At 47.2% G+C, this 26,356-nt stretch overlaps 3 protein-coding genes across 3 annotated transcripts; all 3 read left to right on the forward strand.

The window, feature by feature from the left end:
* Positions 1-1,533: 1,533 nt before the first annotated feature.
* ube2v1 (ubiquitin-conjugating enzyme E2 variant 1) lies at positions 1,534-4,869 on the forward strand. Its single transcript, XM_040204446.2, has 4 exons — positions 1,534-1,683; positions 3,032-3,180; positions 3,625-3,750; positions 3,972-4,869. The coding sequence occupies exons 1-4, from the start codon at positions 1,662-1,664 to the stop codon at positions 4,116-4,118; spliced, it is 444 nt and encodes a 147-aa protein (XP_040060380.1). The 5' UTR covers positions 1,534-1,661; the 3' UTR covers positions 4,119-4,869.
* Positions 4,870-12,780: 7,911 nt separating this feature from the next.
* LOC120835614 (transcriptional repressor scratch 1) lies at positions 12,781-16,444 on the forward strand. Its single transcript, XM_040204691.2, has 2 exons — positions 12,781-13,431; positions 15,177-16,444. The coding sequence occupies exons 1-2, from the start codon at positions 13,281-13,283 to the stop codon at positions 15,986-15,988; spliced, it is 963 nt and encodes a 320-aa protein (XP_040060625.2). The 5' UTR covers positions 12,781-13,280; the 3' UTR covers positions 15,989-16,444.
* A 7,271-nt stretch (positions 16,445-23,715) lies between these two features.
* Positions 23,716-26,000, forward strand: LOC120835615 (transcription factor 15). The gene is made up of 2 exons (XM_040204692.2): positions 23,716-24,450; positions 24,862-26,000. Exons 1-2 carry the CDS (start codon positions 23,884-23,886, stop codon positions 24,925-24,927), a joined length of 633 nt encoding a protein of 210 aa, XP_040060626.2. The 5' UTR covers positions 23,716-23,883; the 3' UTR covers positions 24,928-26,000.
* The last annotated feature ends 356 nt before the right edge of the window (positions 26,001-26,356 follow it).

Raw genomic sequence — 26,356 nt, forward strand, 5'->3', positions numbered from 1 at the left:
CCTAGTGACCCTATTAGGACCCCACTGAGACAGGCCCAATGCACGCTATTGAGACAGGCCTTACTGCACAATATTGTGTGCACGTTATCAGGGTTGTCTGAGATGAGATGCTCCTCCCTGGAAAGTGGATTCTTTAAGTATTAAACAATAAGCATGAAGTTAAAACATTTTCTTACACTGTGAGATTCGGTTATTTACTGTGTTTGTGAGCAGTAAGCTACTGCAAAACCATCTCACGGTAATTTATTGTGTATTAATTTGACAGTTAATTACTGTGATTCTTTTCACAGTAGTATACTGTGATTCATTTTGCAGTTAGTTACTTTTCACCAGCTGCCAGTTAATAACTGTGAATTTAACTGTACGTTTGTTACAGCATATCTTAGCATTTTTGGGCCTCTGCTCAGGAAATTGAATAGCCAAGATAAAAAGTACTCAGGAACTACTTTGTCTATCTGGACAATTTATTTTCTGTAGGATAACGAGGAACCTCTGTGATTGCTCTGATGTGTAAAATAAGTTTATACGTTACTCGTGACATTATTGACCACGTGTTTGTGTTGTCAAAGAAAGTTGGGATAAAGTCGGACACAAATGTAACTCTTATCCCGTATAAAGGCAAATTCTTTCATAATAGATCGTTGGTAATGTGATTCTGATCCCCAAAACGTGACATGCAAGATATCAAGATTCAGCAAATCTGGTGGTGCACACCAAAGCCGGGAGACACGCGATAATCCCCGCAGTAACAATCTCTAAACCCGGGCAGTTAACGTGAGCTGGTTGTTGTGTACTTGTGTCCTCATGACGAAATGAGACACAGGGGTTAAATGTGATAGAAGCTCTTTAGAATAAGCTGCACTGGAAGCGAAGTAACAGAGGGAGATGTGCAGTGACATAATAAGCTGTTGGGAAAAGTATTTAAAATAGATGCTGTGTATTTATGAAAAAAGCAAAATGATAACATAGCTATACATATGATACCTGTTTAGGCCCAGCACTGCTTAAAAGGACACCTTCAGTTTTTTCCCCATGTGTGTTCAGTGAGATATTTCCAGATATCAGTGTTCATAAGGCCTCTATCCTTTTATCAGACACTATCCGCGATGTCCAGCAGATGGCAAACCTGGACCTCAGTAACCATCACTGAGTACCACCCGAGGTCATTTTTAAGAACCTGTAGCACCACATCGAAATCAAATGTATTTCAACAAGTTTTTGCATTGAAGCTGGACTTGAAATGTATTGCGCATCATACTTAAATGATTCATATAAAAAGTGATGCTACTTTTGCCATTCATGTGCATTGGCTTTCAGATTCAGGGAACGATAGCGCTTTTATATGTCTGCTCTCCCATTGTTACAAGCCACAACTGTATATTATGAATGAAAAACCATTGCAGATATCAATTATGTGTATTGATATCCGCAGTATATTGTGAATATGAAATATACATAAATATTTAATATATATGAAATTGTGCATAGGACAACGGTCAGCATAGATAGATGTGAACGGTTCTTTTAGACCAGGAATAATCAAATGGCAGAAGCGATAGGCTGTAAATCCAGTCGAGCTATTTAAAGTTGAAACCGCAGCAACACAACAAACTTCCGATGGTGACGTCATAGGTGCGCGCTTCCGCGAAGCTGTGATCAAGATGGCGGCCTCCGCCGCACCAGGTAAGCGGACTTCACCAACTATTCCGACAGTCCATTTTCATTCATTTTTCTGAAGAGTTACACTTTCCAGGCTAACACATTAGCTGCACAACGGCTTTGCAAGTCCAAAAGTCGGGCTGTGGATGAGTTTTAACAGTTTGAAACATCGCATGTAGCTTGAGGAAATGCTGTTACTGACAGCGCTAGCTAGCTAGCTAGCTCTTTGGCTAGCCGAACTGGCCCACGGTATTCGAGCAGCACTACGCACGTCTATTTGGAACTATTTTTGATTTACAATTATGACGTTAGTTAGTCAGAAGAGAAGGCTACGCTCGTGGTGCCACCACATCACCAATCCCATCTGTACAGGGGGATTGGTGACTTTCTCCGTTTGCCAGGCGGTGACGCCCCTGACTAGCTTCATGGGGGCGCTTGTTTGCTTAGCTGTCGTTTTTTAGGGGGCACTAGCTGGAGATGCGTAGCTGTCCGAAAGAAAACCTCCTAAAGAAAATGCTGTTTTAGTTTTGCTTCTAATCTCACGTGAACCGTCACTACATACTGCCTGATTGACATGTAATGGAAGAAACTCCGGTAAATGGCGACCAATGGAATTTTAAGCTTCTCCCACTGGTTAGCCAACGCTAATAACTGCACCAAAACATGAACTACTGTCCGTCTGAGGATGACCATGTCACTGATGAAGGCTCAACGTACTAGTTTGTTATCGACATATTCGTGACAATTTGTTGTAAACACAAGAACGTTTTCCTGAATGTGTGTGAAGAAATATAATTTCCTTAATGTTGTCGTTCAGTGTTTCACACAATGCATACTTTTATTTTGAATGTGTTTCCGTAACAAAATGACGTCATAGGCGTCAAAGTGCTACTGTGACTCAGAGAAAGGACATGAGACAGACTTCGTCCTCACTGCTGCACCCTTTCATGTAGCCGTGTCTGTGAAACAGCCCGATGGCAAAGGTGGGCTCAGGTCTCTTTTCTGGCACAACCTCTGGAGGAGGGCTGCACCCTCCCGGTCGTGTGCTTCCTTCAGACCTGGGCTGAATTACTGCTTTTTTTAATTGTGCAGTGTTCTACTCTCACAATCCTCTAGCAAGCTCGCGTCTACAGTAGTTACTGATTCTGCGAGGCCATATCTGCAAAGCGCAGATGTATGTAACAAAATCCAAAGGAGTCAGACACTTACTATTGACAGTGTGATTACATCTTTTTGACCTGACCTGTTAACACTTGGACAACTGTTTTGTTAATCTAATCTATCGTCACCTTGAGGAGGTTAGCAGGTTGAAAGCATGTTATTGTAGAAATGACTGTTTGGTAATTTAAATCGTGTGTGTGTGTGTGTCTAGGCGTCGTCGTTCCCCGCAGCTTTCGGCTGCTGGAGGAACTGGAGGAAGGTCAGAAGGGAGGTGGAGACGGCACAGTGAGCTGGGGCCTCGTGAATGATGACGACATGACGCTGACTCAATGGAATGGCATGATCATTGGCCCACCCAAGGTGAGCCATAGGTAGAATATGAAGTAAAAAAAAAAAAAAACGTGGCTGGACGTTCCTCGTCGCGGTGATGAATACACCCGCGTGATGCTTCCAAACGTGTGTGAGCATGTTGTTGTGTGCAAGATTCTCTAAGGTGAAAATGTGCATGTTTTGTTGAGAGGCAACACTGTGGGGGACTATGCTTCCTTTGAGAAAAGAGAAGAAACCGAAGGCTTGGACTAGTTTGTGTTTCTTCAGTATTGAATGTGGCAGCCCTACTTTAGCGTTTGTGGCTGTTTCTGTATTTTCAGCAGAACTTTGTCAGCCAGACACAATTACCCATTCCTCTCCAGTTCTCCTTAATGCTCGCCATCGCTGCCGGTCAGATTGTGAAATCCTGCTGGTTCACGTCTCCACATTTTCCTCACTCCGTGATCTAACGCGCCCCTCTCTCTCCGATCGCAGACTGTGTACGATGGACGGATCTACAGTCTGAGAATAGAATGTGGATCCAGATACCCGGAGCATCCCCCTCATGTCCGCTTCGTCAACAAGATCAACATGAACGGCATACACAGTTCAAACGGTGTGGTGAGTATCCAGATTGGGGCCCTTTGATCAAGAATCATTTCAAGTGTTGATGGGTGTCCTTTGGAATCAGTCCGACATCATGTACAGAGTCATGCTCTGCTAGTAGGAGGCTACCTGTTGGATTTTAGACTGCTGACCCAACGTTTCCTGTGTTTTCTATGAGAAAATTACCAGCAGTGGAGAATTGTCAACGTTAAAAAAGGATCTCCTTCTCTCCTCAGGTGGACATAAAGACGCTGACGGCGCTCTGCAGGTGGAGAAACTCTTACAACATCCGGATGGTGCTGCAGGAGCTCAGGCAGCACATGATGTTGAAGGAGAACAGCCGGCTTTCCCAGCCTCCAGAAGGCCAGGTCTACAGCAACTGACCCCCCCCCCCCACACACACACACACACACTCCAGCCTCCCATTGGACAGAGAGAGGGGTGTGCAGACCAGACAATACCACACAATTCCTGTTCATCTCAATAATGTTGTTTAGTCTTACCTCCGCGCTGTGTGTGTGTGTTCTACATCCAGATTGTCAAATAACCAATGAGCTGATTGAGTGTACCAGTTATTAATTTCCTCTTTTGGGTATTGCGGTGAGGGATTTGAATCTACAGCAAAACCTATTGACTCGTGTAGGCCACAATATCAAATATTCACAACATTTGCAGTTATTTTTAATCAGATTCCTTGAAAGTACCCCTCCCGCCTCCCCCCCACAGTGCTTTGCTAGGTGTCCCGACCATGTGAAGTAGACTTGTCTTCTCTTCATGTCCAGTACACACAAATGAACCGCTACTAGACATTCACTGTATGCAACAGGGCGCTGCTGCCTCTAGTCTTCTGTGTGCCATATGGTTCCTAAACCTTTATGATGGTGGTTGATTGTTAGCAGCCAGGTGGAGGGGATTTGGGGGGAGGAGAGGACACCTCATCACCACTGCACTGTGGCGAGCAGCAGCAGGAGGAGCGTGCGTCTGTCTGCTGTTCTTCGGTGGAAACGCTCCTCTCCCCCACAGTGAACGCCCGCTGAGCTTTGGATGTTTATTTCTTATGACGGGTTGAATCTAATCAGGGTGATGGTGACCGGTTGCATGGTTTTATTTGAATTAAACATTATTACTTTTGCACGTGTTTGTGTCGTGATTTCACAAGGGAGCTAAATATGGGAATTTGTCATGTTAATGTTTCTAAAGTGAACAATGAATATGCCAAGCTTACTGCTTACTATAATTAGATGAGGAAACATGTGTAGTTTCAGGTGAGCAACAACTTTGTCATGTTAAGGGACTTCCTTCAGAAGTCAGCAAGCTGCGTGGCGCTCGACCGCTCAGCCCTTCTGGTCCGTCTCTGCGCCGACAGCGAGACGCTGCAGAGCGCAACCAGACGCAGCGTCCCCATTCTGCAGCTGTTGGTGCGTCCCTTGGCACCTCCCCTCTGCAGGGGAGCGGGACAAAGAGACGCACGTGACCCGAGGTTGGGGCAGAAAAGATGAAGTGAATCAGTCTCAGCGGGCGATACAGCTGGGCGCCCTTCACTCCCTCACGTACTACACGCAAAGCTTTAATGGACTCTCGAGGAGAAACGATGCGATAGGTTCCTGGCAGTAGGTGTTTCCTCATCGCCATGGACGAGTCACTGAATGACCCCACGGGCTCGGAGGGTCAGAGCCTTCGCCCGCAAGGTGCCGACTGGAAAGACGCACAGAGAGACCAAAACTAAACACCAGAAATTACTACAAAGGGACAGAACAACATAAAGACAAAGCGCGACTGTAAAGCTGGTACAAGGGGTGGTTTCTCTCTTCTGAAGAGACCAATCGCAGCTGTAATACCCGACAGTACAGGTTACGATCTGTGACCAGATCACCTGCCTCACACGTCATGTCACAGCCTTCAGTTCCTGTGTCCAATAAAGGGTTTTGTAGACCAACGTTACTGATCTGATCTGTAGATGGAAGTTATATTAACACCTTATGAATGATTGATGATTTTGTAAATAATATCTATAACACTATCTAGTTTCCATCAATGTTAAAGACACCTTCTGACTTGAGTGGCACCGTAAGCATCTACTGGTGATGTGATGTGGGTAGTGGACTGGGACACCACGGGTTGAACGGGGCTTTTCAGACGTCTTTCCCTCTTCAGGCTGTGACTTTTGCTCTTAGTATCAGTTTGTCATTTTCCTCTGAATGGAAGAAACTCTGATATTTATTTGTGCTCCATAAAAGAATCAAACAGTATTTAATGTCACAGTAATGAAAGCTGTCAGATAAATGTATAAAGTATAAAGTTACATTGCAGTTAGTAAAGTAGCATAAAGTGGACGTGTGTGTGTGTGGGGGGGGCAGTGGAGGGAGGTGTCAGATGGTCGCTGACACATATACCCCCGTATCCTTTCTGCCACACGACCGGGTGTGTGTTCAGGACCAAGCATCTGCTTAGGGGGTCACTACCTCACACACACACACACACACACACACACACACACACACACACACACACTCTGAGCGCGCCAATTAGCCAAATGAGACACATTTTTCCTGCGCGGTCATTTGCATTTTTAAGGGAGTACACATGTTTTTTTATAATCACATTAATGGGCTGAAATATAACATTCATTTTGCTTTTTTCATTAAAACAGTATTACTCAACTTTGATGCCGGACAAATAAAGCGGTGAAATGTTTTCATTCGGTCCTCTTTGACTTGTTGTTGCACATTTGCTACTTGACCAGAAGCCCAACGTGCGAATGTGCAACCTCCTTCCCCAAAGTCATAAACACCCACCGTGGCCGAAACAATGGAGTCCAACTGTCCTTTGCAATTCATTTACTTTACTCATTTGTTGCTGAATAAGTGAGTAAAATAATTATATTTCCGCTTATTATTTACGTAGGCAGCCGTGGCTGATAAGGACGCATATTAGACTATTAAAAACAACATCTTTGAGCTTGAGATAAACACTAAATGTGTCTATAACGCATTGTGTTGGGGCATTCCCAGTGAAACCAGTATAACTGAGTCCATGTGATGACTGCTTTCAGTTACGTTAAGAGTATTTCCCACATGGAGGGGAAAACACGGGTCTGACAGCAACACACACATAAATGTATGTATGTGTGTGTGTAAGTGACGTACGATTACAGTTATTGATTTTTTTTTTTGCTGTAGTGTATTTAGAACTGCTGTTCAATGTTTCTAGTAATTGAAACCTGGAAAACAGAATCCACATGTACTTTAATGGTGTTATTTCATTTTATTTACTTACCAATATTATTTTTTATTTACTGTTCATCTTTAACACATATTGGAAAATAAGCTTTAATTTACCCTCCAAAAGGATCCAGTCCAAATGGTGTTGTGGAATCGGAGACATTTCTGCCCAGCAAGCAGCACGTGGCTGCTCACATTCCCGACAAAACACTAAAAGCACATTTGCCGAGAACCCGTCAATCTGACGAATGGAATCCTGCAGATTGCCGTTGCCATTAACAACTTCTCCGGCTCCTCCAGCAAATGACCAATAAAGGCAAGTGAGCGTCTGGGAAATGGAGAGCGATGTGAGCGCCGTCACCCCCCCCCCCCCCCCCCCCAGTGTGACGGAGCGCCTGCGGCCTCCGGTGAGCGGATGGTTAGAAGGTGACGGAATGTATCGCCCCCCCCCCCCCTCACACACACACGTATTATGAAACCCCAGCAGATGGCCAGGAGACAAAGGGCGTGTGAGGGTGAAAGGCCCCCAACAATACCTCCCCACCTCACTTTTCCTACCCCCCCCTCCTCACCCTCGGGGCCCCCCTTGTCCCACAAGAGGTCGGCAGTCTGTTGCCGTAGCGTTACAGCTGGAGCCCACTGAGCCCCCCCCCCCCCCCCCCGCCCAGCACACACGCTCTTTCCTGCGACGCGCTTCTCAATTAAGACAAATCGCCGGAGCTTGATTGGTCCCTTGTTTTGGTGCAGATGTGGCGGTTCAGCCTCCATTCCTCACTTTTAATGCGGAGACATTAGCCTAAATGATTCCCGGCGTCCTTTATCAGGCGAGGGCCCCCGTTCAGGGGCCCGGCGGCAGGTAATTCTCCTTTTGACAGTGCAATTGAAGCGGCCGGCGCTGGAGGGCTATTTGGCGAAGAGCCATTTAGTGTAAGTGCTCTCAAGGCCGGCAAATGACACTTGTAGAGACAATGTCACCCCCACTGACACCATCACTTGATTGTGTATTGAACAGAAAATGGAGGAGCGGTGTGTGCCCCCCCCCCCCCCCTCCTCCCTCCCTCCCCCTTCCTCCCCCAGAAACCCGCTGCACTATTGGCAGGGTGAAGTCCGAGGCGGGTGTCCGAGGTATAGCTGTCAATACCGGGGGGGGCAAGGACACCAGGACGGAGGCCGCGACGCATCACATTGGCGAAGACGCGCCGCATGGACGGTGCAGGACGGAGGGCCGACACCCGGAGATCGGATTCTGGGGCAAACAGCAAGCGGTGCTTTTTAAAACGACCCTCTGCAGCTCACAGTGGAATCGCATCTCGCTGTGAAATAGTAAAACACGCGTTTTTGTCTTGACGTTTCTTTTAATTTACAGGTTTATTATTCAGCTGCAAAGGTGTTCTGGACCAAATCGGGAAAATCGATTCCCTGTCTCTATGCTAAGCTAGGCTAACAATGCCTTGAGGCCAGCTCTTTAATGCTCATCTGACGTTGGGAACATACGCAGACAGGACAGTAAAATCTCAGACTCATTGTTTGTGTAAATAATGATGCACCTGTTGTTTGTCTGTGCGTCTCGTCCGACGCGCTCGCCGTACTTCTCTTCTGCAGCTGTGTTTTTCTCCATTTCGGACGGCATCTGTAGCTCCCGCCCTCCCCCCCGAGACCCTGTCATCCAACCGGAGCAGCGGCCGTCGACTCCAGTGATTGATGACCCGCAGAATGGGGCCGGGAGAGATGGACAGATTCCTTTTATCAGGATTGAGGTCCGACTAGATTAAAATGCAGTTGAACACCGTCTCCTCCCCTGTTTTTTGGCGTCCCGGTCGGCCTCATCAGCATCCCCGCTCCATCTATCTGTCAGTCACCCCGGCTAACGGCCTCCGCGCCTTTCCCTCATTTCCTCTGCTGTGACCTCCCACCCCACCTCCCTCGAGGCGCCGGCTGTGTGAGACTTTAACCAGCCACTTCCAAATTGACTTAAAGGGGTTTCGTTTTTTGCTTCTGCGTGTGAGACGAACCTCAGTGGAGCGACGCTAACACAAACCTGGTTGCCTTCAAAATATATTTATATATATATATGAAATGTGTCGGAACATAAATCATAAATCACTTTACACGGCGAACTGCAATCAACCCTTGAAAAAACATGCAGAGTGAAGAGGGGGGATTCTCCTCTTCCTCACTCACTGAGTGCTGATTAAAAGAAAAGAGACAATCACTGTCATTCACTGGCGTGCAGCTGCCTCATTGTAACGCGGCGTAGTGGGAGATTTTTTGGGGTGAGGTGCTGAAAAGATGCCTCGGTGAAAAGGACCTGCGTTTGTTTTTCAGATGGCTCTCTAATGACTGGATGTGATTAACACAAATTATCTCACTTATCGCAGCTCAACAGGCTCAGACAGACAGACTCCGGGCGGATTCTCCGCAACGCTACTTAACATGCATTTAATCAGAGCCGGCAATCAGTATCACGTACGCAAGAGCGACAGCGGGCAGAAATAATCCATGTCTGTCTGTGTGATTCCTCTTTGCGACTTTAAGGCAAACATTGTTACAAATTCAAAGAATTATGGAGGCTTTTTTGTGCCAAAACAGGCCTTATTTTGCTTTGTTTGATGATATCGCACCGATCTTCTGGGATTTCTCTCTGACATCACTAAGCAAATTCAAATGTGTATGTAGGATTAAAAAACACGTGAACGCAAGACAGGAAGAGGATGAAACATCTTGGCGGGCCTGTTTGTTTGTGCCTACAAACAAAGGTACGTTTCATATTGTTCACAGACCTCAAAGAGAAAACTCCAACCACCAACGGGTCCATCTGGTTTCCAGGATGCATTCAGCAGAAGAGATTATGTACTTCTTTAAACCACGTGATACTTTGAATTACGCAGCGTCCGAACCCAAAATACGTTTCATGAATAAACTCAAATTAGCCTCGAATCAATAATGCAGAAATGCACAGTGACACGTGGTTACCGACCAACAGAACCACTGTGAAAGTGTTACAACCGCACAACATCACATCACAGCAACGTAACAACTCAACGTATAACGTACAACATTAACATAACAACACAACAGCACAACATCACTTCATAGCAGCATAACAACTCAACGTACAACATTAACATAACAACACAACAGCACAACATCACTTCATAGCAGCATAACAACTCAACGTACAACGCACAACATTAACATAACAACACAACAGCACAACATCACTTCATAGCAGCATAACAACTCAACGTACAACATTAACATAACAACACAACAGCACAACATCACTTCATAGCAGCATAACAACTCAACGTACAACGCACAACATTAACATAACAACACAACAGCACAACATCACTTCATAGCAGCATAACAACTCAATGTACAACATTAACATAACAACACAACAGCACAACATCACTTCATAGCAGCATAACAACTCAACGTACAACATTAACATAACAACACAACAGCACAACATCACTTCATAGCAGCATAACAACTCAACGTACAACGCACAACATTAACATAACAACACAATGTAACAACATCACATCACAGCAACGTAACACAATTTTTTTAGTAGTAAAAAAATAAAAAGTTGTATAATGTGAATACTCATAGAGACAAACCAAGGGTCACAGGAGGTTGACTTGGGAGGGGATCACCTCGGATCGCAACCAATGAGAGCTTTGGAGGGCGGGGCTAAAGCTGCGTTTCAAGCTTAACTGCGGGAGGAATGGAGAGAGGTAGCTAAATCTTACCTTTTAATTCATTACTATTTTCATTTTAAATGGTTTTCCACACAGAGGAGTTGATAGAACCAAAGTGATTAACAGATAGATTCAAGAAAATGCAAATGTATGTTAATGCTGGCACCTGTTCAGACACAAAAAGAAAACGATGTAGATTAATATGTTAACTTGGCTAGCTGGTAACTTAGGCAAAGGTAACTGGTTTTGTCATAACAGTCTTGATGGAACATTAATACCCTGGCAGTGGCAAAAAGCTTTGGTTTTATATTTGATTATATTAATTTAAAGATTTGCAACAAATATTTTAACAGCTGTTGTGTCGAGGGAATTCTGTTATTGTTTGCATAACTTTCCATGAATTCATCATGGAAAGTTTGCACACAATAATTAAAATCATGTGATTAACCGCGATTAAAAATTGTAACCGATGTCCAGCACTAAATTAGATTGTTTGTTTCACAGGTTAAGATGGATGTTGTTTAACATTTTTCAGCATCTTTGATTTTCTTTAACTTTAGAGTTTCATCATACGTGTTGACATCTGTCATGGGACGTTAAATTTCATTTTTTATGGTCCAGCCTCACTCAGCTCCATCTTGCAGAGCCATCTGCGGACGAGGTTTGATAGCCGGACGTCTCTGTGGCTAACCAGAATGTGACCTTGTGACCCTGCAGGCACACGGAGGTCGGCCTGTCACAGCTGACAGACCGGAAGTCACTGTGGGGGTCACTTTTATCCCGGTGAGGGTGATATGGCTGCGGAGGCCTCAGGGGTCTTCAGAGGAACATACACCTGTCAGAAACAGGGACAACAGAGGATGGAAGTGAAAAATATAAATGTTTAAACTGCTGATTTCTATAAAAGAAAATACAGTTCAAATAAAAAGATATTCCTTTGCATGTTTGAATGTGTATGCCTTACACATACATACATATCTTACACGCTGCTGTGTCATGCCTCAAAATCCTTGAGTAACTAATAGCAGGATGAACTGCAATGTTTAAAAATGAAACTGCAGAAGCAGCTGAGGTTCTGTATTTTTAAGACACTGCTCTTCCGCTTCTTTTCATATATGAAAATATCATGTAAATAACCCCAGAACCTTGGAAATTATTTCAGATAAACAGCCAATGTTACAGGCTCTTTCAATGCTTCCCTGCTTTAGATTTTAAAAGCAATTAATTTGCCAAAAATATTATAGTTTTTTATTATTGTTCTGTAGGTATTGCAATAATATCTGGCCTCAACAAAAAAAACATCCAAATAATAAAGAACTGTGAAGGATTTACATTTATATGGCAGATATCCCTCTCTGGGCTGCATCTTGAATACGACATTTGCAATTATAACAATAATGATCACAATAACATGAACAATGATATGAAAACATATGGATTTTGTTCATAGTCAGCAAAACGTTCTGAATCGCTGGTTTCATTAAATGCTTTGAACAGATACAAATACAAATAACAAACAGATAATCCTGTTAAAACAATGTTCAGTACATGACAGGGTTTAATTCCTGCCACTGCAGACGCCGTTACTGTTTAAAGTTGTGATATTGCGCACAAGAATACGCATGAGGGGACGTGAATGCGTGTGAGTGTCTCTGACCCACATCTGACGAAAATGCACAAAACCCAATCCCGTAATCTGAGGGACACACCGAGACTCGCTTCCTGCCGCTTCACATTTCCACAACGAGCTGCGTGTGTGATGATGAGGATGATGAAATATGGGAGGCGGTGGCGCTGTTAGCGGTAAGGGGTGTGTGTGTGTGTGTTTGGGGCAGCATAAATTGTGTTAGCTACTTCATTGAAAGACAATGGAGGACAAGATGTTGTGTGTAGTGTCACCCACGTGCTTCTGCACCACTATTGTCTGCCCTCCCTCCCTAGGAGAGGGGAGGCGAGGGGCGAGAGGAGGAGGAGGAGGAGGAGGAGGAGGAGGAGGATGTGGTGGGTTAGTTGACTGCTCTGTGTGTGTGCGTGTGTGTGTGTGTGTGTGCGTGCGTGGAGAAGCACAGACGGCTCGTGGTAATTTGATGTGTGTCCCCGGGGATGTTTGATGGATTAATGCTAAGCAGCTCCCTCTTCCAAAGCACCACCTGATCTTTGGGGCTTGTGCCCCACATATAAAAGGCTGCAGTAGTGCTGAGCTCAGCTCGTCCGGCCGTCTCTCCCTCTCTCTCTCTCTCTCTCTCTCTCTCTCTCTCTCTCTCTCTCTGCCTCTGTTTCTCCTTCGCCACTTTCTGTCTTCCTCTCCATCCTCCCTGTCCTCTGCGCTCTCTCTCTCTCTCTCTCTCTTCCTGCTGCTTTCACTGCATTTCTCTCTCTTCTTCTCCCCTCTGGCTTTAGACCTTTGAGTGCAGATTTCTCTGTAAACCTTTTTGGATTTGTGCTTCAATCCTCTGGCGTTTGGCCTTTCGGGAAGGCCGCTCGCGAGCTGAGCACGTTTCTCTCTTCTTTTCTTCCTTTTTTTTTTCTTGTCTTTTATTGTTTTATCCGTAGCCCCGATTTTCTATGAGGATCTAGCAACAGCTTTTTGTTTTTTTTGTTCTTAATCAAGAAAATGCCACGTTCCTTTTTGGTGAAGCAGCCGAAGGTTCACGATTTCTCGTCTTCCAACTATTACCACCAGCAGCACTGGGACGACTCGCACACCGTCACGCATGCCATCACAGAGTCCGCCACCAACTTGGCGGTGCGCTTGAGCGAAAACGGTGAGTTCACTCTCTCCACTTGCGTCTTGAACTTGTTGTGTCTGCTGTCTCCTTCTCTGGAGACGATCCGTCTCACGAGCAACAAAAAAATGGCATGAATCGACAGTCAGGGATCCATGCAACGCTGTTCGTGTTGTTCTCTTTGCTCCCTAATCGCTCTTGGAAATCCCCCCCCCACCTCCCCCTCCCCCCTCCTCCCTCCACCCCAAAGAAATGAACCCACAGACGCAGCTCGCTCCCCCTTCCGTATGCCTCGGGACTTTTGTTTTCTAACTCGGCGGATGCTAAATAGTATTCAGGTCACGCCGGCTCAATCTGGTTAATGCTCCAACCAGATCACACGGCGGCCTTTGGCTTTAATACTATTGTGCCCCCGGATGATGAGACGTACGTGTGCACGCGCATTAGGCCGCCGTCTGACGCGAGTCTTTGTCAGGTCCGACAGAGAGAAGAAGAAGAAGAAGAAAAACAACGCTGGGGAGAAAGCAGATAGCCACATGGGATTGTGTTGTCCTTAGATGGTGCAGTTGCCCTTGAGTCTCTCCTCTCTCATCCCCCCCCCCCCCCCCCCCCCCCCCGTCCTCCTCCTCCTCCCCCAGTTCATCTCTTCATCTCTCTCCATCTGATCCTGCAGGATGTTAGATAGCCACAGGGAGTAGGATTGCAGCAACACAATCCATATGCGGAGCAGCGAGAGGTGATGGAACAGGGTTTTTAGAAGATGGGTATTGACTGGGAAATAGAGAGTGCTGCAGGTAATTCAATAAAGTGCAACATGAGCAGTGCATCGGCAGACAGTAGATTTGGCTCCTCGGCGGGACGTCTGCGGGGGAGGCGGGGTGTGAAGAGCGGCCCCGCAATTCAAACCATATTTTGTGTTTGTGTGCGTGTGTGTTTGGCTTTAAGAAACATCCAAAGAAATGTGCGCTTTAAGCAGCCAACCAATACACACCCCTCTCCACCACCAGCATCACACATCTTGTGTTCAAGTTGAATCATTTGTCCCCCAGATTTAGGATGCCAGCTGTCTGCTTCCCTTTGTGTTCCAGTGTGTGTGTGTGTGTGTGTGTGTGTGTTGGGGTGGGTGGGGTGGGGGCAGTGGGCTCAATATACCATTGACTGCTGTCAAGATCACCCCCCCCCCTCCCACCCCCCCGCCACCAAACACACACACACACTCTCTCTCCCATCCCTCTTTGCCTCCCTCCACCTGTCACTCAATGCCCCCCCCCTCACCACACTCATGAATGCTCTCAAAAACGCCACAGATGGGGAATGATCTGATTAAAATGATTTAGTGATTGAGGGGATTTCACTGCTGAGACGCTGTGTTTTGATCCCCCCCCCCCGGCCCCCCTCCCTCCCAGATTTAGATGTGCTGCTGCTGCCAGGCGGCGACAGGTGGATCGATGGGCAGCCAAAGTACTGCTCCGCCGGCTGTTTTGTCAATGTCAGCACATTGTGCCGGACTTATATTTAGCCACAATGCGCCTTTCCCCCGTTACTTCCGACCCTACGATAGCACTTGTTGAAGCCAGTGGACGTATTGATTGGGTTCAGAAATGTGCACCCAAAGACTCATTAATATTTCAATCCTGAAGCTTGCTGAACCTCGCTCTTACAAATAGCTTCCTGTAGGATTCCTATCGATTGGGCGTTTGGGTACGAAGGCACTTTTCATCAGAGGTTATCGGGACGATGGCGACGGTGCATCTCTTGATAAATTGTATTTCGTCCTTCCCCAGGATACATCCACGATTACATCATCCCGTCAGTGCTGCAGGCCACAAAGGAGCCGGGTCATGAGCAGACCGGGCTCTCCTCGCTGCCCCTGTACTCCCCGGGTGGCAGCGGCGGGGAGGAGTTCTCCGACCACGACATGGAGCACCCGGACAGTCCCGTCTCCAGCGGCACGGCGGAGTCGGACGCCAGCAGCCCCGGGCTGGAGTCGTGCGGCATCGGCGCCTTCCTCGTCTCCGACGGACGCTCCCGCCGGAGGCCCAGCCGGAGGCGTCCCCGCAAGGGGGGCAGCCGGTCGGACAGCAGCGAGGGCGTCAGCTCGCCAGACCGCAGCCCCGTGAAGGGGAAACCCAAAGGCCGCTACGTGTGCAGCGAGTGCGAAAAGTCCTACGCCACGTCCTCCAACCTGAGCAGACACAAGCAGACTCACCGCAGCCTGGACAGCCAGCAGGCCCGGAAGTGCCCCACCTGCCACAAGGTGTACGTGTCCATGCCGGCGCTGGCCATGCACATGCTGACCCACGACCTGAAGCACGAGTGCACGGTGTGCGGCAAAGCCTTCAGTCGGCCCTGGCTCCTGCAGGGCCACATGAGGTCCCACACCGGGGAGAAGCCGTTCGCATGCGCCCACTGTGGCAAGGCCTTCGCAGACCGCTCCAACCTGCGCGCCCACATGCAGACGCACTCGGCCTTCAAGCACTACTCCTGCAAGCGCTGCTGCAAGAGCTTCGCCCTCAAGTCCTATCTGAACAAGCACTACGAGTCGGCGTGCTTCAAGGGGCAGCAAGCGGAGGACGACTGCAGCTCTGAGGACTGATGGCCATGCATTCCTCTTTTTCATTTCTATTTATACGCTTTTTAATAGTTCATACAAAGAAAGTCAGAGAAAAGCTTCTTCTCGGGCTTTCACCTGCATGCATCGTAATCCTGCCTTTTGATATAAGCAATAACCTCACTTGAAATTATTCAGGAATTATGTATGAAATTCACAAGTATAGAATATTTTATATTATTTTTTATAAATTGAAATTGCAATAATTTAAATGTCAGTATTATTTTATATGCCAACGAGCTCTTAATTTACCTCAAACATATCTTGTGCGTTTACAAAAAGTATTTGTGTATTTATTAATTTATTTAACTATTTATTTGTCAATTCGGAAGATTATTTATTTATTATTGGTTGATGTATTTGTGAATTTAACATGGGTTCATGAAAAGCTGTGTATTGGATTCGTTGAAAACAAAAGCCAAAATATATTCTGACACCCTATATTTCTCTGTCTGATCAATTTGGTGATGACAATAAAACGGATTGAAAAAATAATTACTTAAACTCTCTCCTATGAATGAATACATGCAAAGATCAAACGCACTTTTAAAGCTGTTTAATTGTTGAGGGCAGTGACCTCTTGACTCATCAGTTTGAACTGTACAGACCAGCAGGTAAATTTAACATCGTTAAATTTTCAGTATTTAGGTCTTTTGGGTTCTAAAGTGTAGATGTAAAATGCTGAATAAAGATACGATAGTCTGAAGATTTACGGGCTGGCTGCGTACCGAGTGTAGCTGTGACCTCTCTCAGGCCTTTTCCAAGTCAGCTGACTCTAGTTAGTATCAAAGACGATTTAATAACTAACAGAAGTGAATCACGCTCTTAATATTGCTATATTCCACGGAATAGAGACTCCTCTTCCTCGCCTCTAGATCATCTAGTCTAGTCAGCCCAGCGAGTCCGTTGCCTGTTGTTCTCGTTCCCTCTCGGGCGCCTTCTTGAGGTCGAATCTGAAAACCGTCGCTCGCCTAACTGATTTTTATTCACTTCGAGAGCACAATACCTTCAATGAGCTACTTCAAGTAAAAATAATATGGCATATAATAGATTACATTCATCATCTAATATCTACCGCATTCTAATCATAACATATTTCATATAACATGACACGATTTTACTAATATCATATCCATAATATTCAACTCATTTTGTACAGCCCAAAATCACAAATTTGCCTCACAGGTGTGAGTGCAGACAAATAAACCTGTTAATTACACTGAACATATAAACCAGATACTAGAAGCTCTGTTGGGGGTCTTAAGATCTGCATTCTCTCTGTTGACCACCAGGGGGCGACTGCTACGGGGGCAAAAAGAAGTCAGGTTGAATAGAAGTCTATGAGAACACAACACCACATCTTACATGACGTATTCCCTTAGTGACTCTGAAATCTACTTTCATAATTTAAGAAATAATGACAAATAGACCATAAAGCCGAGTATATTACTGTGATTGACAGCTGGCTGGTGACATGTTGTGTCTGTGAGATGTTCAAAGCTCGGGATATTCTTTTATAACATAAGTCTGCTACAGCTTCCTCGCTGAGCTGTTTGGTGAGCTCCTCGGTCTTCATGAAGCTCTTGGGTCAGTAATTCAAACTGAGTCCTTCACAGAACACCTGTATTTATGCTGAGATGAAATTTCTGACAGGTGGACCCGATTTACCGATTACGTGACTTGCAAATGTGACTTAGGCGATTTGTTGCACTAGAACTTTTTTAGACTTCCGGTTTTTATTTGTAAATCAATGTAATCTTTCAGCATACTTCAAAATGATGACTATTTAGCGTTGGTCCATTACATAAAATCCCAATGAAATAAATGTTAATCTGTTGTTATTACAAACAAAATGTTGAAAAGTCCGAGGGGGTGAAGGTACCAATGCAAGGCACGTCTATGTATGTCAGTGAGCCAATAAATGCAGCCAACATTTGCCCATCGTGATCAGTTATTTAATGGTGTGTTCAGGCTAATCTCACCAGCTGTAGATCACAGGAGCACATTCTCTTTACCAGGTATTTAGATTACCACTCACTAGCACAGAAACCACATGAGATGGACCAATGAGAAACCTTGCAGGATATAAATAATACAGATGTTTTGTAGACTATTATAGTCACTAGGAGCCTGTGCAACTCATGCTGTACACTCAGCATTTGATGTCACTTTGTTTACCGCCTGCAATGCGTCCGCTGACCAGCAGAGGAGGCCACTACACAAACACCGCAGGTGAAATCCGACCTCCTCTGTGATCCGGACTAAACGTGAATGCTAAAGCTGCCTAGCAGGGGGCCTGTATGTCCTCCTCCCTCCACGCCATGTTTGGAGATTCCTCGTGAGCAGATCCAAGGCCTCGGCAGCACAGCGCTGCAGCAGGACCACAGGATGTGCTCCGGGTCAGGTGTCATGAGAACCAGGGCCGCTGGTCCGGAGCAGACTGGGCCGAGCTCTCGATGGCCCCCCGGCCAACAACCCCCTCACGGGGGAATGGAAGAATGCGTCTCAACAGGCCGTGGACATGGCTATTTTCAGACAGAAGGGCCACCATTTAAAACACGTATTCATATCAGTACACATGCACACATGAGACATGGAACACGCACACGTGGGTCATGATGTGTGACTGAACAATGGGTAAAATGACCCTGCGTCGCTCAACGTCACTTTCTGCTCCTGCACCTGGAATCAGTGGGACTCGTGTCCGATGGAAACGGGGCTTTAGAAACAGGGGTCGATGGTGGCGGATGGGCAGAGACGGTGCGGCGGGAACCGCAAGGTTGGCGGTTTGAGCCCCGGCTGCTCCATGTCCCATGTCGAAGTGTCTCTGAGCAAGACACTTAACCCCCTAATTGCTCCCCGGGCAAAAATGTAAAAAGCCGTGGGTTATAAATGGATAAACGCGTCAGCTAAATGACCTGTAATGTCACATTTCCCTCCGGAGTCGATCTTGAAACCTGTTTCTTCTGCACACTGCAAACAATTAAAGTCCCAACAATGGATCCACGTAATTATGTTCATTTAGAAACCCCGAAACACAATTATGAAAATTAGCATAACATGTGCAAGTTCTCTGCCAACTAAAACGGCTTCACTGAAGACTCACTGCTTCTTTCGGTTTCATGTTGTTGTGAAAGGACAATGAAAATGAGCGTTGTTTGCATCTCACTTTTATACACATTTATAGGACAACGGGACTAAAAGAAAGATCTGGCTCGCTTGACCCCTTTTCGCCCCGTTGCCAGACTGTGAAAAGGATACAGTCATAAAAACAAGCAATCATGCTCCGACTGTACATGTCGGCAAAACATAAAACCTCGACCAGAGACAAAGGAGCGGACCTCCGCAGCGGGTCGACAGCCAATCAGCGCGGAGGATATGAGCGCTGCAGAATGACCTCAGGCCAGAAACGGATGAGACTTTTTATAGCCCTTCATCGGACCTGAAGCCGTGTGTGCCGCATCGTGTCGGACAAGCTTTTATAGCCAACTTGTAGATTTCTCGGCTGTGATGAACCGTGTGACCTCTTGGCTCAGGGGTCCCGGGCGGCTTTGAAGGAAGACCACAGACGTGGGCCGGAGGAACCTTAAAGCCCAGCAGTGGGCTCCTCCCAAAAGAAGCATCGCGTGTGAGTCGACGTCCTGTATCGCAGGCTTCGGCTTGATGCTCTGCCGGTTTGGGGGCCTTTGGGGGTCCCATGGGAGGATGATGACACAGTGGTGCACCAGCCCCCCGTGCAGGATCAAAAAACAGCTGCTTCTTTTAGATATCTGTCCCATGAAGCGGCTTCAGGGTGTTTATGTGAGATCTGGTGTTACCTTTTAGTGTAACGCGAGAAACATTCACCCATAAAACATTTCCCTCTTGGAGCCAGGGACAAGGTCCTAACAGTGATGTCATCTGATGTGAAAAGACAACTTGGCATCTCCACACGGAGGATTTCTTCAATTCTTGAGGTGGGACAAGCAGCGGATGTGGCTTGAGGCCAATCCTTCAACCTTTAATGAAACGCCGCTCCACCTGCCTCCGCCGCTCAGACTGTCCGGAGCTGTGAAAGACGATCGGCGTCTTCTTCAAGGGGGTGAAGGCGTGGGGTGGTAGGGGGGGTGCTGAGTCTTATCTTGAGGTCACGTTGAGGGTGGAATGAAAGAGGACACTGGTGCTTCCGTCCTGAGAGGTTTACAGCAGCTCCGCGCCGCACGAGGAGCGGCAACTGAATCACCAGGAGAGACGACTGGGCGGATGAATTAATTATCCGGGTTAACCGAGGGTCCGAAGAGCTACTAGCTCACGGGAGGCATCGTGCAAAAAGCATCCCCTTCTTTATTGTCTCTAAATAGATCATAATTGACTAAATGAATATCGTGCTGCATTGAAGGGATTTCGTCATTGACTTCTATGCAATCGCACATCTTTTTGCAATCGGGAGGAGTCGCCCCTCCTTTTTAAGACAGTCATGATTTAAGACACTTCAGCATCAGCTTAACTCTGAGTCTTGGTTGCCATCTGGTCGCGACCGACATGACAGCCATGTGGGAGGCGTGACAGATCTGGAAGGAACTTCTCACAACGACGTCTGTGGATTTCTGAAGACATGCTGTTTTCAGATATATGTTGTTGGCCCTTTGACCACCACGGTGCCACATAGCTCCTTAGCTGATATGGATTGTATTTCTGTAAATAAATGTATGTTCTACCACTGTTCATGGCAGATGGCCATTTCTATTTCCTGCTCTCGGTCTATATGTAGCAACGGGCTTTTGTGAGGCGTTTGATTGGTCCATAAAGCCCTTGTTGATGCTGCTGTTGGTTCCCGGGGCTGCTGCTCATCGCTCGGATGAAGAGAAAAAGATGCCAAAGATGAGGAGGACCGGTGAATTTCTAGATGAAGAGAAATTCAGTTCACCGTTACGGCAAAAAAGAAACGTGATTGATTTGGAGATACTCCAAATACACAGTAGCTGTGCAGTAGAAGTTGTTGTACTTGTACTGTAAACTCTCGTCGACATCATTCAGAGCAGATAAGTCATGCACGGCCTCTGCAGCAGGCGGCAGCCGGCCTCTCTCCTCAGCACAGCTGTTTCCGATGAGTCAAGTTATCTGACCGCGGTGTCTCCCAGCAGATAGTTAACAGCCAAACGCTCACCGCCTCGTCACTCGCGCCGTGCGGTGGGGACTCTGCAGAGGGGAGGATACCGTCTGGCACCTGCATGGTTTCAGGGATCCGTTCTTTACTTTAGATGCATCACAGCCAACATGAAATACCACTGGTCTACTCGCGTTGGTCTTTTTAATAAAAGTAAGATATTACTATATGCTTAACCGTGGTAACGGCGCTGACCTCCCTCTGAGAAACAAAGTCAAACAGCCCTCTTTTGCATTGTGAATAAAAAATAATCATTACCTCAAAGGCATCCAACAATGGACAATTGGCTGAGAATTAATGAGTTAATGAGAAGAACAACTGTTAATTCCTAAAGCGCATGTCCTGTGGCATCGTTACAGCGCTTCATTACATTAAATGCTATTTGCTCTCAGGTTAGGAGGACATATTTTGATTCTCAGCATGACATGTTTCCAAAGTCAATGTAGGAAAAAAGATTCTCTCTAATTTTAGCATGAGGAAACAGGATATTACAGATTAATCAGGATTCATAAGACTAAACTCAAAATGACTGGAACAATGACAATGGGGAACAGCATGGAAATAGAATGATTGATTGATTGAGTGTTAAAGGGTATTTATCGAGGGCCAAGACAATGCATTTTAAATTTGAACGCGAGTGAGTAGCCAGGTAATAAAGGCACAGTATTTTTATGTTTACATCGCTTCTGTAATAGTAAGAATAAGATCTTCTCTTTAGAACTCGAGGGAAGGAGAAGCATTCAGCACATTTCCTGTGACCAACCTAAAGTGATGTCCTAACTTGTGGACACACGTTGACCATCCAGCAATAGTCCCGTTGCTATTTCACAATATTAGTTGGCAGCTTCCTGCTATGATGCTGATGTGGAGCAGCTTCCAAAAGGCCTTCAGTGGAACATCACGCCGAGGTGAGAAGATCTCATTGAGCAGCAGTCTCACATCCTCACCGACCCGCACTCCCTGAGGACTAATCACCCCACCAGGCATGTAATGGCATTCCTCTGAGTTGATGCTGGGTGTGTGTGGGGGGGTTAAGTATTTACGGTTCCAAACAGCGCAGCGTGGCGCTGTTGGGGGGTGGGGGGTGAGGGGGGAGGGGGGGAGTGCAGCGGGGTCGTGTTGCTGGCCGGCCCCGCGCGTGGTAAAACACCATGGTGTCCCTGCTTTATGGGTTCAACCAGGTTCCACTCGGGTCGCCGTTGTTGGTGCAGCTGAGCCGGGGGGGGCCGGGTTTGATGTGTCGAGGGGGTCGCGTTTGTATAAACACACCAGCCGATGACACTCTCTCACTTTTACCAGCCCCCCCCCCCCCGCCTGCCGACCCCTGCACCAGCGCCGGCCAATCTGGAAGCCATTTGCTGGGTTCTCCACAGAGAAAGTTCAGGCTTGATCACCTCCAGCATCTGCTGAGTGTTTATTTACCCACAGCAGTTAACCCATTAGGCAAACTGAAGCAGGGCAACTGCAGAGCCACCGCTTCCCCGGGCCCTCTGAGCGCCAGGAGCCAGCGCCAGGGGCCGGCCGTGCTGTGCCCACCGGCCACGATGACTTTCTCAACTCGATCGCTGGATTCATTTACTTATTTGAAATGTTTTGTCGTCATCAGACTCAACGACTGCAGACGCGCGTCACGTTCAAATCGCACTCACAGAAGTCACGAGAGCCTCACGCCATATGCCAGTTTATGAGGAGCGCCTCGGTCTAATGGGCCGTATGAGAGGGACGGGTCCGGGAAAGGGAGACGGTGGCGTCTCTCCTATTTGTTGAAGGGAGAGTGGTCTGACCTTTTAGGTAAAAAGCGTTTGGCTTTGCCACAAGGCAGCACGATGCACGTTTTGCCATCTTTTGCAATATGGCCGGGTTGTTTGTTTGTTGATCCAGTAGCGCGGGGATCGGCTGTGCACGCGTGGAACGCGTCTCCTAGCAGAACAGTCTCCGTGCTGTCCGTCGTTTGGAGTAAAACTGAGGCTTTAATCGCTCAGTGTGTGAAAGCAGATGTGCTGCATGCAGAACCAGAGCTTACTGCAGATGGTACGAGCGCCTGGTGAGAAGTAACAGAGCCGCGGGGACGCAGGGAGCGCCCCTCAGCCTTTAGCTTCGGTTACACTTTTCGACTCTCGTGGATGTATGAAGAGCACATGCAGGACCCACTCAGCACTGACAGACATGTAGGCAGTATGCTCGTTTTGAAGTGACGTTCGTGACATATGAACGTATTTCTCGTACTTACATTTGCTTATTTCTTTGCAATTGTTTGAAACCCAGACATAACGTACTTACATAAGCGGCTTCACGTTCGGCACAACCCGTCCAGAAGATACACAGTACACCAGTGGAGTATTTGTACTCTCCATTCAAGTAAATGTGCTTCGTTACCTGCTGACAAGTGAACCTTTCTCATGCTATCTGCATCCGAAGGTCACTATCAACTATCGCCCCAAAGGAGACATATCTCCACGAGGTAAGGCTCGTTTGGGTGGAGGTGCCCCCACACCCATCCCGACTCTGAGGACCAAAACATTTGGGAGGAACCCTGGGAGCCCCTGCGTGTGCCCCACCCACCCTCTCCCCCGGCCTGCGGGGCTCCTGCGGGCCGCTATAAGAGCGCGCCCCGACGCGCTCCCCGCCACACCGAACCATCCACCCCGCGGGGAAGCGTCCGCGCGCACGGGGGGGGGCGAACTCTGGCTCTCACTGGTCCTGCGGCGACTTTGCACGTGGCGCTCGGGTCTGCATGCAGCTGTTTTCTCACTTGAACATCAGGGATCGGCTCCCCTCCCCCCCCCCCCTCTCCCCCCCACTCTCCCCCCCTCCGGGAATCACTCGCCTCCACATGATGGCTTTCACTATGCGGAGGCCGGTCTCCACGCATTCCTTCTCCCACCCCGCTGACCTGACCTTGATGTCGGACGACGAGGAGGAGAACCGCAGCGAGAGCGACGGCAGCACCGACCAGGGCTACGGCTGCTGCGGGATCCCGCGGGAGTCGGACGGCGCGGTGCCGCATCGGAACGCCGCGAACGCCAGGGAGCGGCACCGGACGCAGAACGTGAACACGGCCTTCGCGGCGCTGCGGACGCTCATCCCCACGGAGCCGGTGGACAGGAAGCTCTCCAAGATCGAGACGCTGCGCCTCGCGTCCAGCTACATCGCGCACCTGGCCAACGTGCTGGTGGTCGGGGACGGCAGGGGGGACGCGCAGCCGTGCCTCGGCGCCGTCTACAAGGAGCTGAAGGCGGCCGGAGGAGGCAAGAAGCCCCGCAACATCTGCACGTTCTGCCTCAGCAACCAGCGCAGAGGGGTAAGACGCGCATGTGAAGACGCGCTCACACTGAGATCCTGTGTAGTCACTTATTTCATTTATAATTTAGGGATTGGACACATGGGTGTCATCGGGACACTTACTCTTTTCTATGCTGAGTTTGGGTAAATGCACAGCTCCTCTTGGTTGGACTGTAGTGGATCTGTTCCTCTTTAGAAAGGAGAATAGGGGGTCAGGGTGAAATGAACTGCACGCTCCTCAATAAAACACACCATTTAATTCAGTGCATGGAGAGAACTACTGTGATTAATCCAGTTTAGACATGTAATCACACTGAACATGTCAATGTGCTCTTTGCAAAGTAGATCTAAGCATCTGAAGTTGCGTTTAGGTCACCAAATATGTGTCCCAGAGACACGCAGAGACGGAAACATCCCTCTGTGTTCACAGGTGAAGGACAGACGAGACTGCGTGAAGATGCACGGAGGCGGCGTGAGACAAATCAGTCGGCGGTGAAGTTGTCCGTGAGGAGGGTTGGATGGACTCATTGGAGCGGACCGCTCTCAGCGCGGGGAAGCAGTCTTTGAGGACGACGCAGACTTTGGGCCTTTGGCCTGGAGCATCACCACAGATCCCACGTGCCCTAATGTCAGAGGGCACATCGTAGGAGAGGGAGAGCGACTGTACATTTCAATGGAAAACACATTCAGGTGATTGTCTACGTAGACATGCAGTGGAATTCTACACAATTCACTCTCTTTCAGGGGCAGAATACATATATATATATATATATATATATTGATTCGTTAAGCATCATCAGTTCATATTACACCAGGAAGTGAGTAACGTCACATGTTCGTTGCATTGTGCATTTGTACTTGGAGACCACAGAATATACAACATCACTCGCTCTGGATTACCAAAAGGTTTATTACCACGGAGCAGCATGGAAAATGATGTGCAAGTGCAAATCAATATTTAAAGGCACAGGTTATAATCCAAATGTAAATAAAAAGATGTATTTGCCACTCTAAAACAAATTATATAAAGCAGCTACCCTTTTTAAATGAGACATTTTACAATAGATGATCTGATGATAAACTGAAACCATGTGGAAAATGACCTGCAAAATACCACTCTGAGAGACGTGTACTCAAAGAAAACCACAGAAAACCACAAAAAGTCCAAAACAACAGCAAAAAGGTGCTTCACTCTGAAGAGAGGGAGTCCTGAGGGCCCCCCGCCTGTCGCACCCCTGTGCCCGGGACACATTGTCCCATAATGCAGCCATGCGTGTTCATAGAAAGTGTCTTTTTATTCTGTAGGTCAAGCCAAGCCTTTGCATGACTACTGGACAGATAGAGGAGTCGGGGACATGGACGTGGTCTCTGTGCCGGTCTGTTGGGTAAACGATACTGATGAAATAAACTCCCATGAGCGTTTGCTTCAGGGTTCTGGGAGCTCGGCTCACTGACAGACTGAGGGGAGACCACTCCGTCCCCCAGAGCGGGCGCTGCAATCTTTGTGGGACACTTGCTTTTATTACATGTTGTGATTATCCTTTGAAATTAAATTTATTTTTACATAAACATGGCTCCATTTTCTGCCTGCACAACGGCTTCGCACCCGGAACGATGGTTGTTAAAGTAGTAATCCATAAATTGCAATGATGGAAACAATGGAATATATTTTCTGTTGAAATCTATGCTTCAGGTTTTCAGTATTTGTGAGCATTGTTCCAAAAAATGTCTTTGCAGGAATATCACCACAGACGCTTACTGATATTGCAAAATGTTATTATTGAAATATTCAATTTGTAGATTAATAGTACGGATAGTTTAGCATTAATTTATCCAGCTTTTGTGATTCCTGATACAGCAGAGGCATTTCTCTCTGCTCAATTACCTTCTAATGAAGAAATAATTCGGCAGAAAAGGTTTGACAG

The sequence above is a fragment of the Gasterosteus aculeatus genome, chromosome 17, assembly GCF_964276395.1.
Source record: "Gasterosteus aculeatus chromosome 17, fGasAcu3.hap1.1, whole genome shotgun sequence".
Lineage (NCBI taxonomy): Eukaryota > Metazoa > Chordata > Actinopteri > Perciformes > Gasterosteidae > Gasterosteus > Gasterosteus aculeatus.

Coding starts and splice junctions, on each gene's coding strand:
- ube2v1 (XM_040204446.2), top strand. CDS start 1,662: ATGGCGGCCTCCGCCGCACCAG. Junction 1,684..3,031: donor GGCGGCCTCCGCCGCACCAG/GTAAGCGGACTT, acceptor GTGTGTGTCTAG/GCGTCGTCGTTCCCCGCAGC. Junction 3,181..3,624: donor TGATCATTGGCCCACCCAAG/GTGAGCCATAGG, acceptor CTCCGATCGCAG/ACTGTGTACGATGGACGGAT.
- LOC120835614 (XM_040204691.2), top strand. CDS start 13,281: ATGCCACGTTCCTTTTTGGTGAAGCAGCCGAAGGTTCACGATTTCTCG. Junction 13,432..15,176: donor GGTGCGCTTGAGCGAAAACG/GTGAGTTCACTC, acceptor GTCCTTCCCCAG/GATACATCCACGATTACATC.
- LOC120835615 (XM_040204692.2), top strand. CDS start 23,884: ATGCAGCTGTTTTCTCACTTGAACATCAGGGATCGGCTCCCCTCCCCC. Junction 24,451..24,861: donor TCAGCAACCAGCGCAGAGGG/GTAAGACGCGCA, acceptor CTGTGTTCACAG/GTGAAGGACAGACGAGACTG.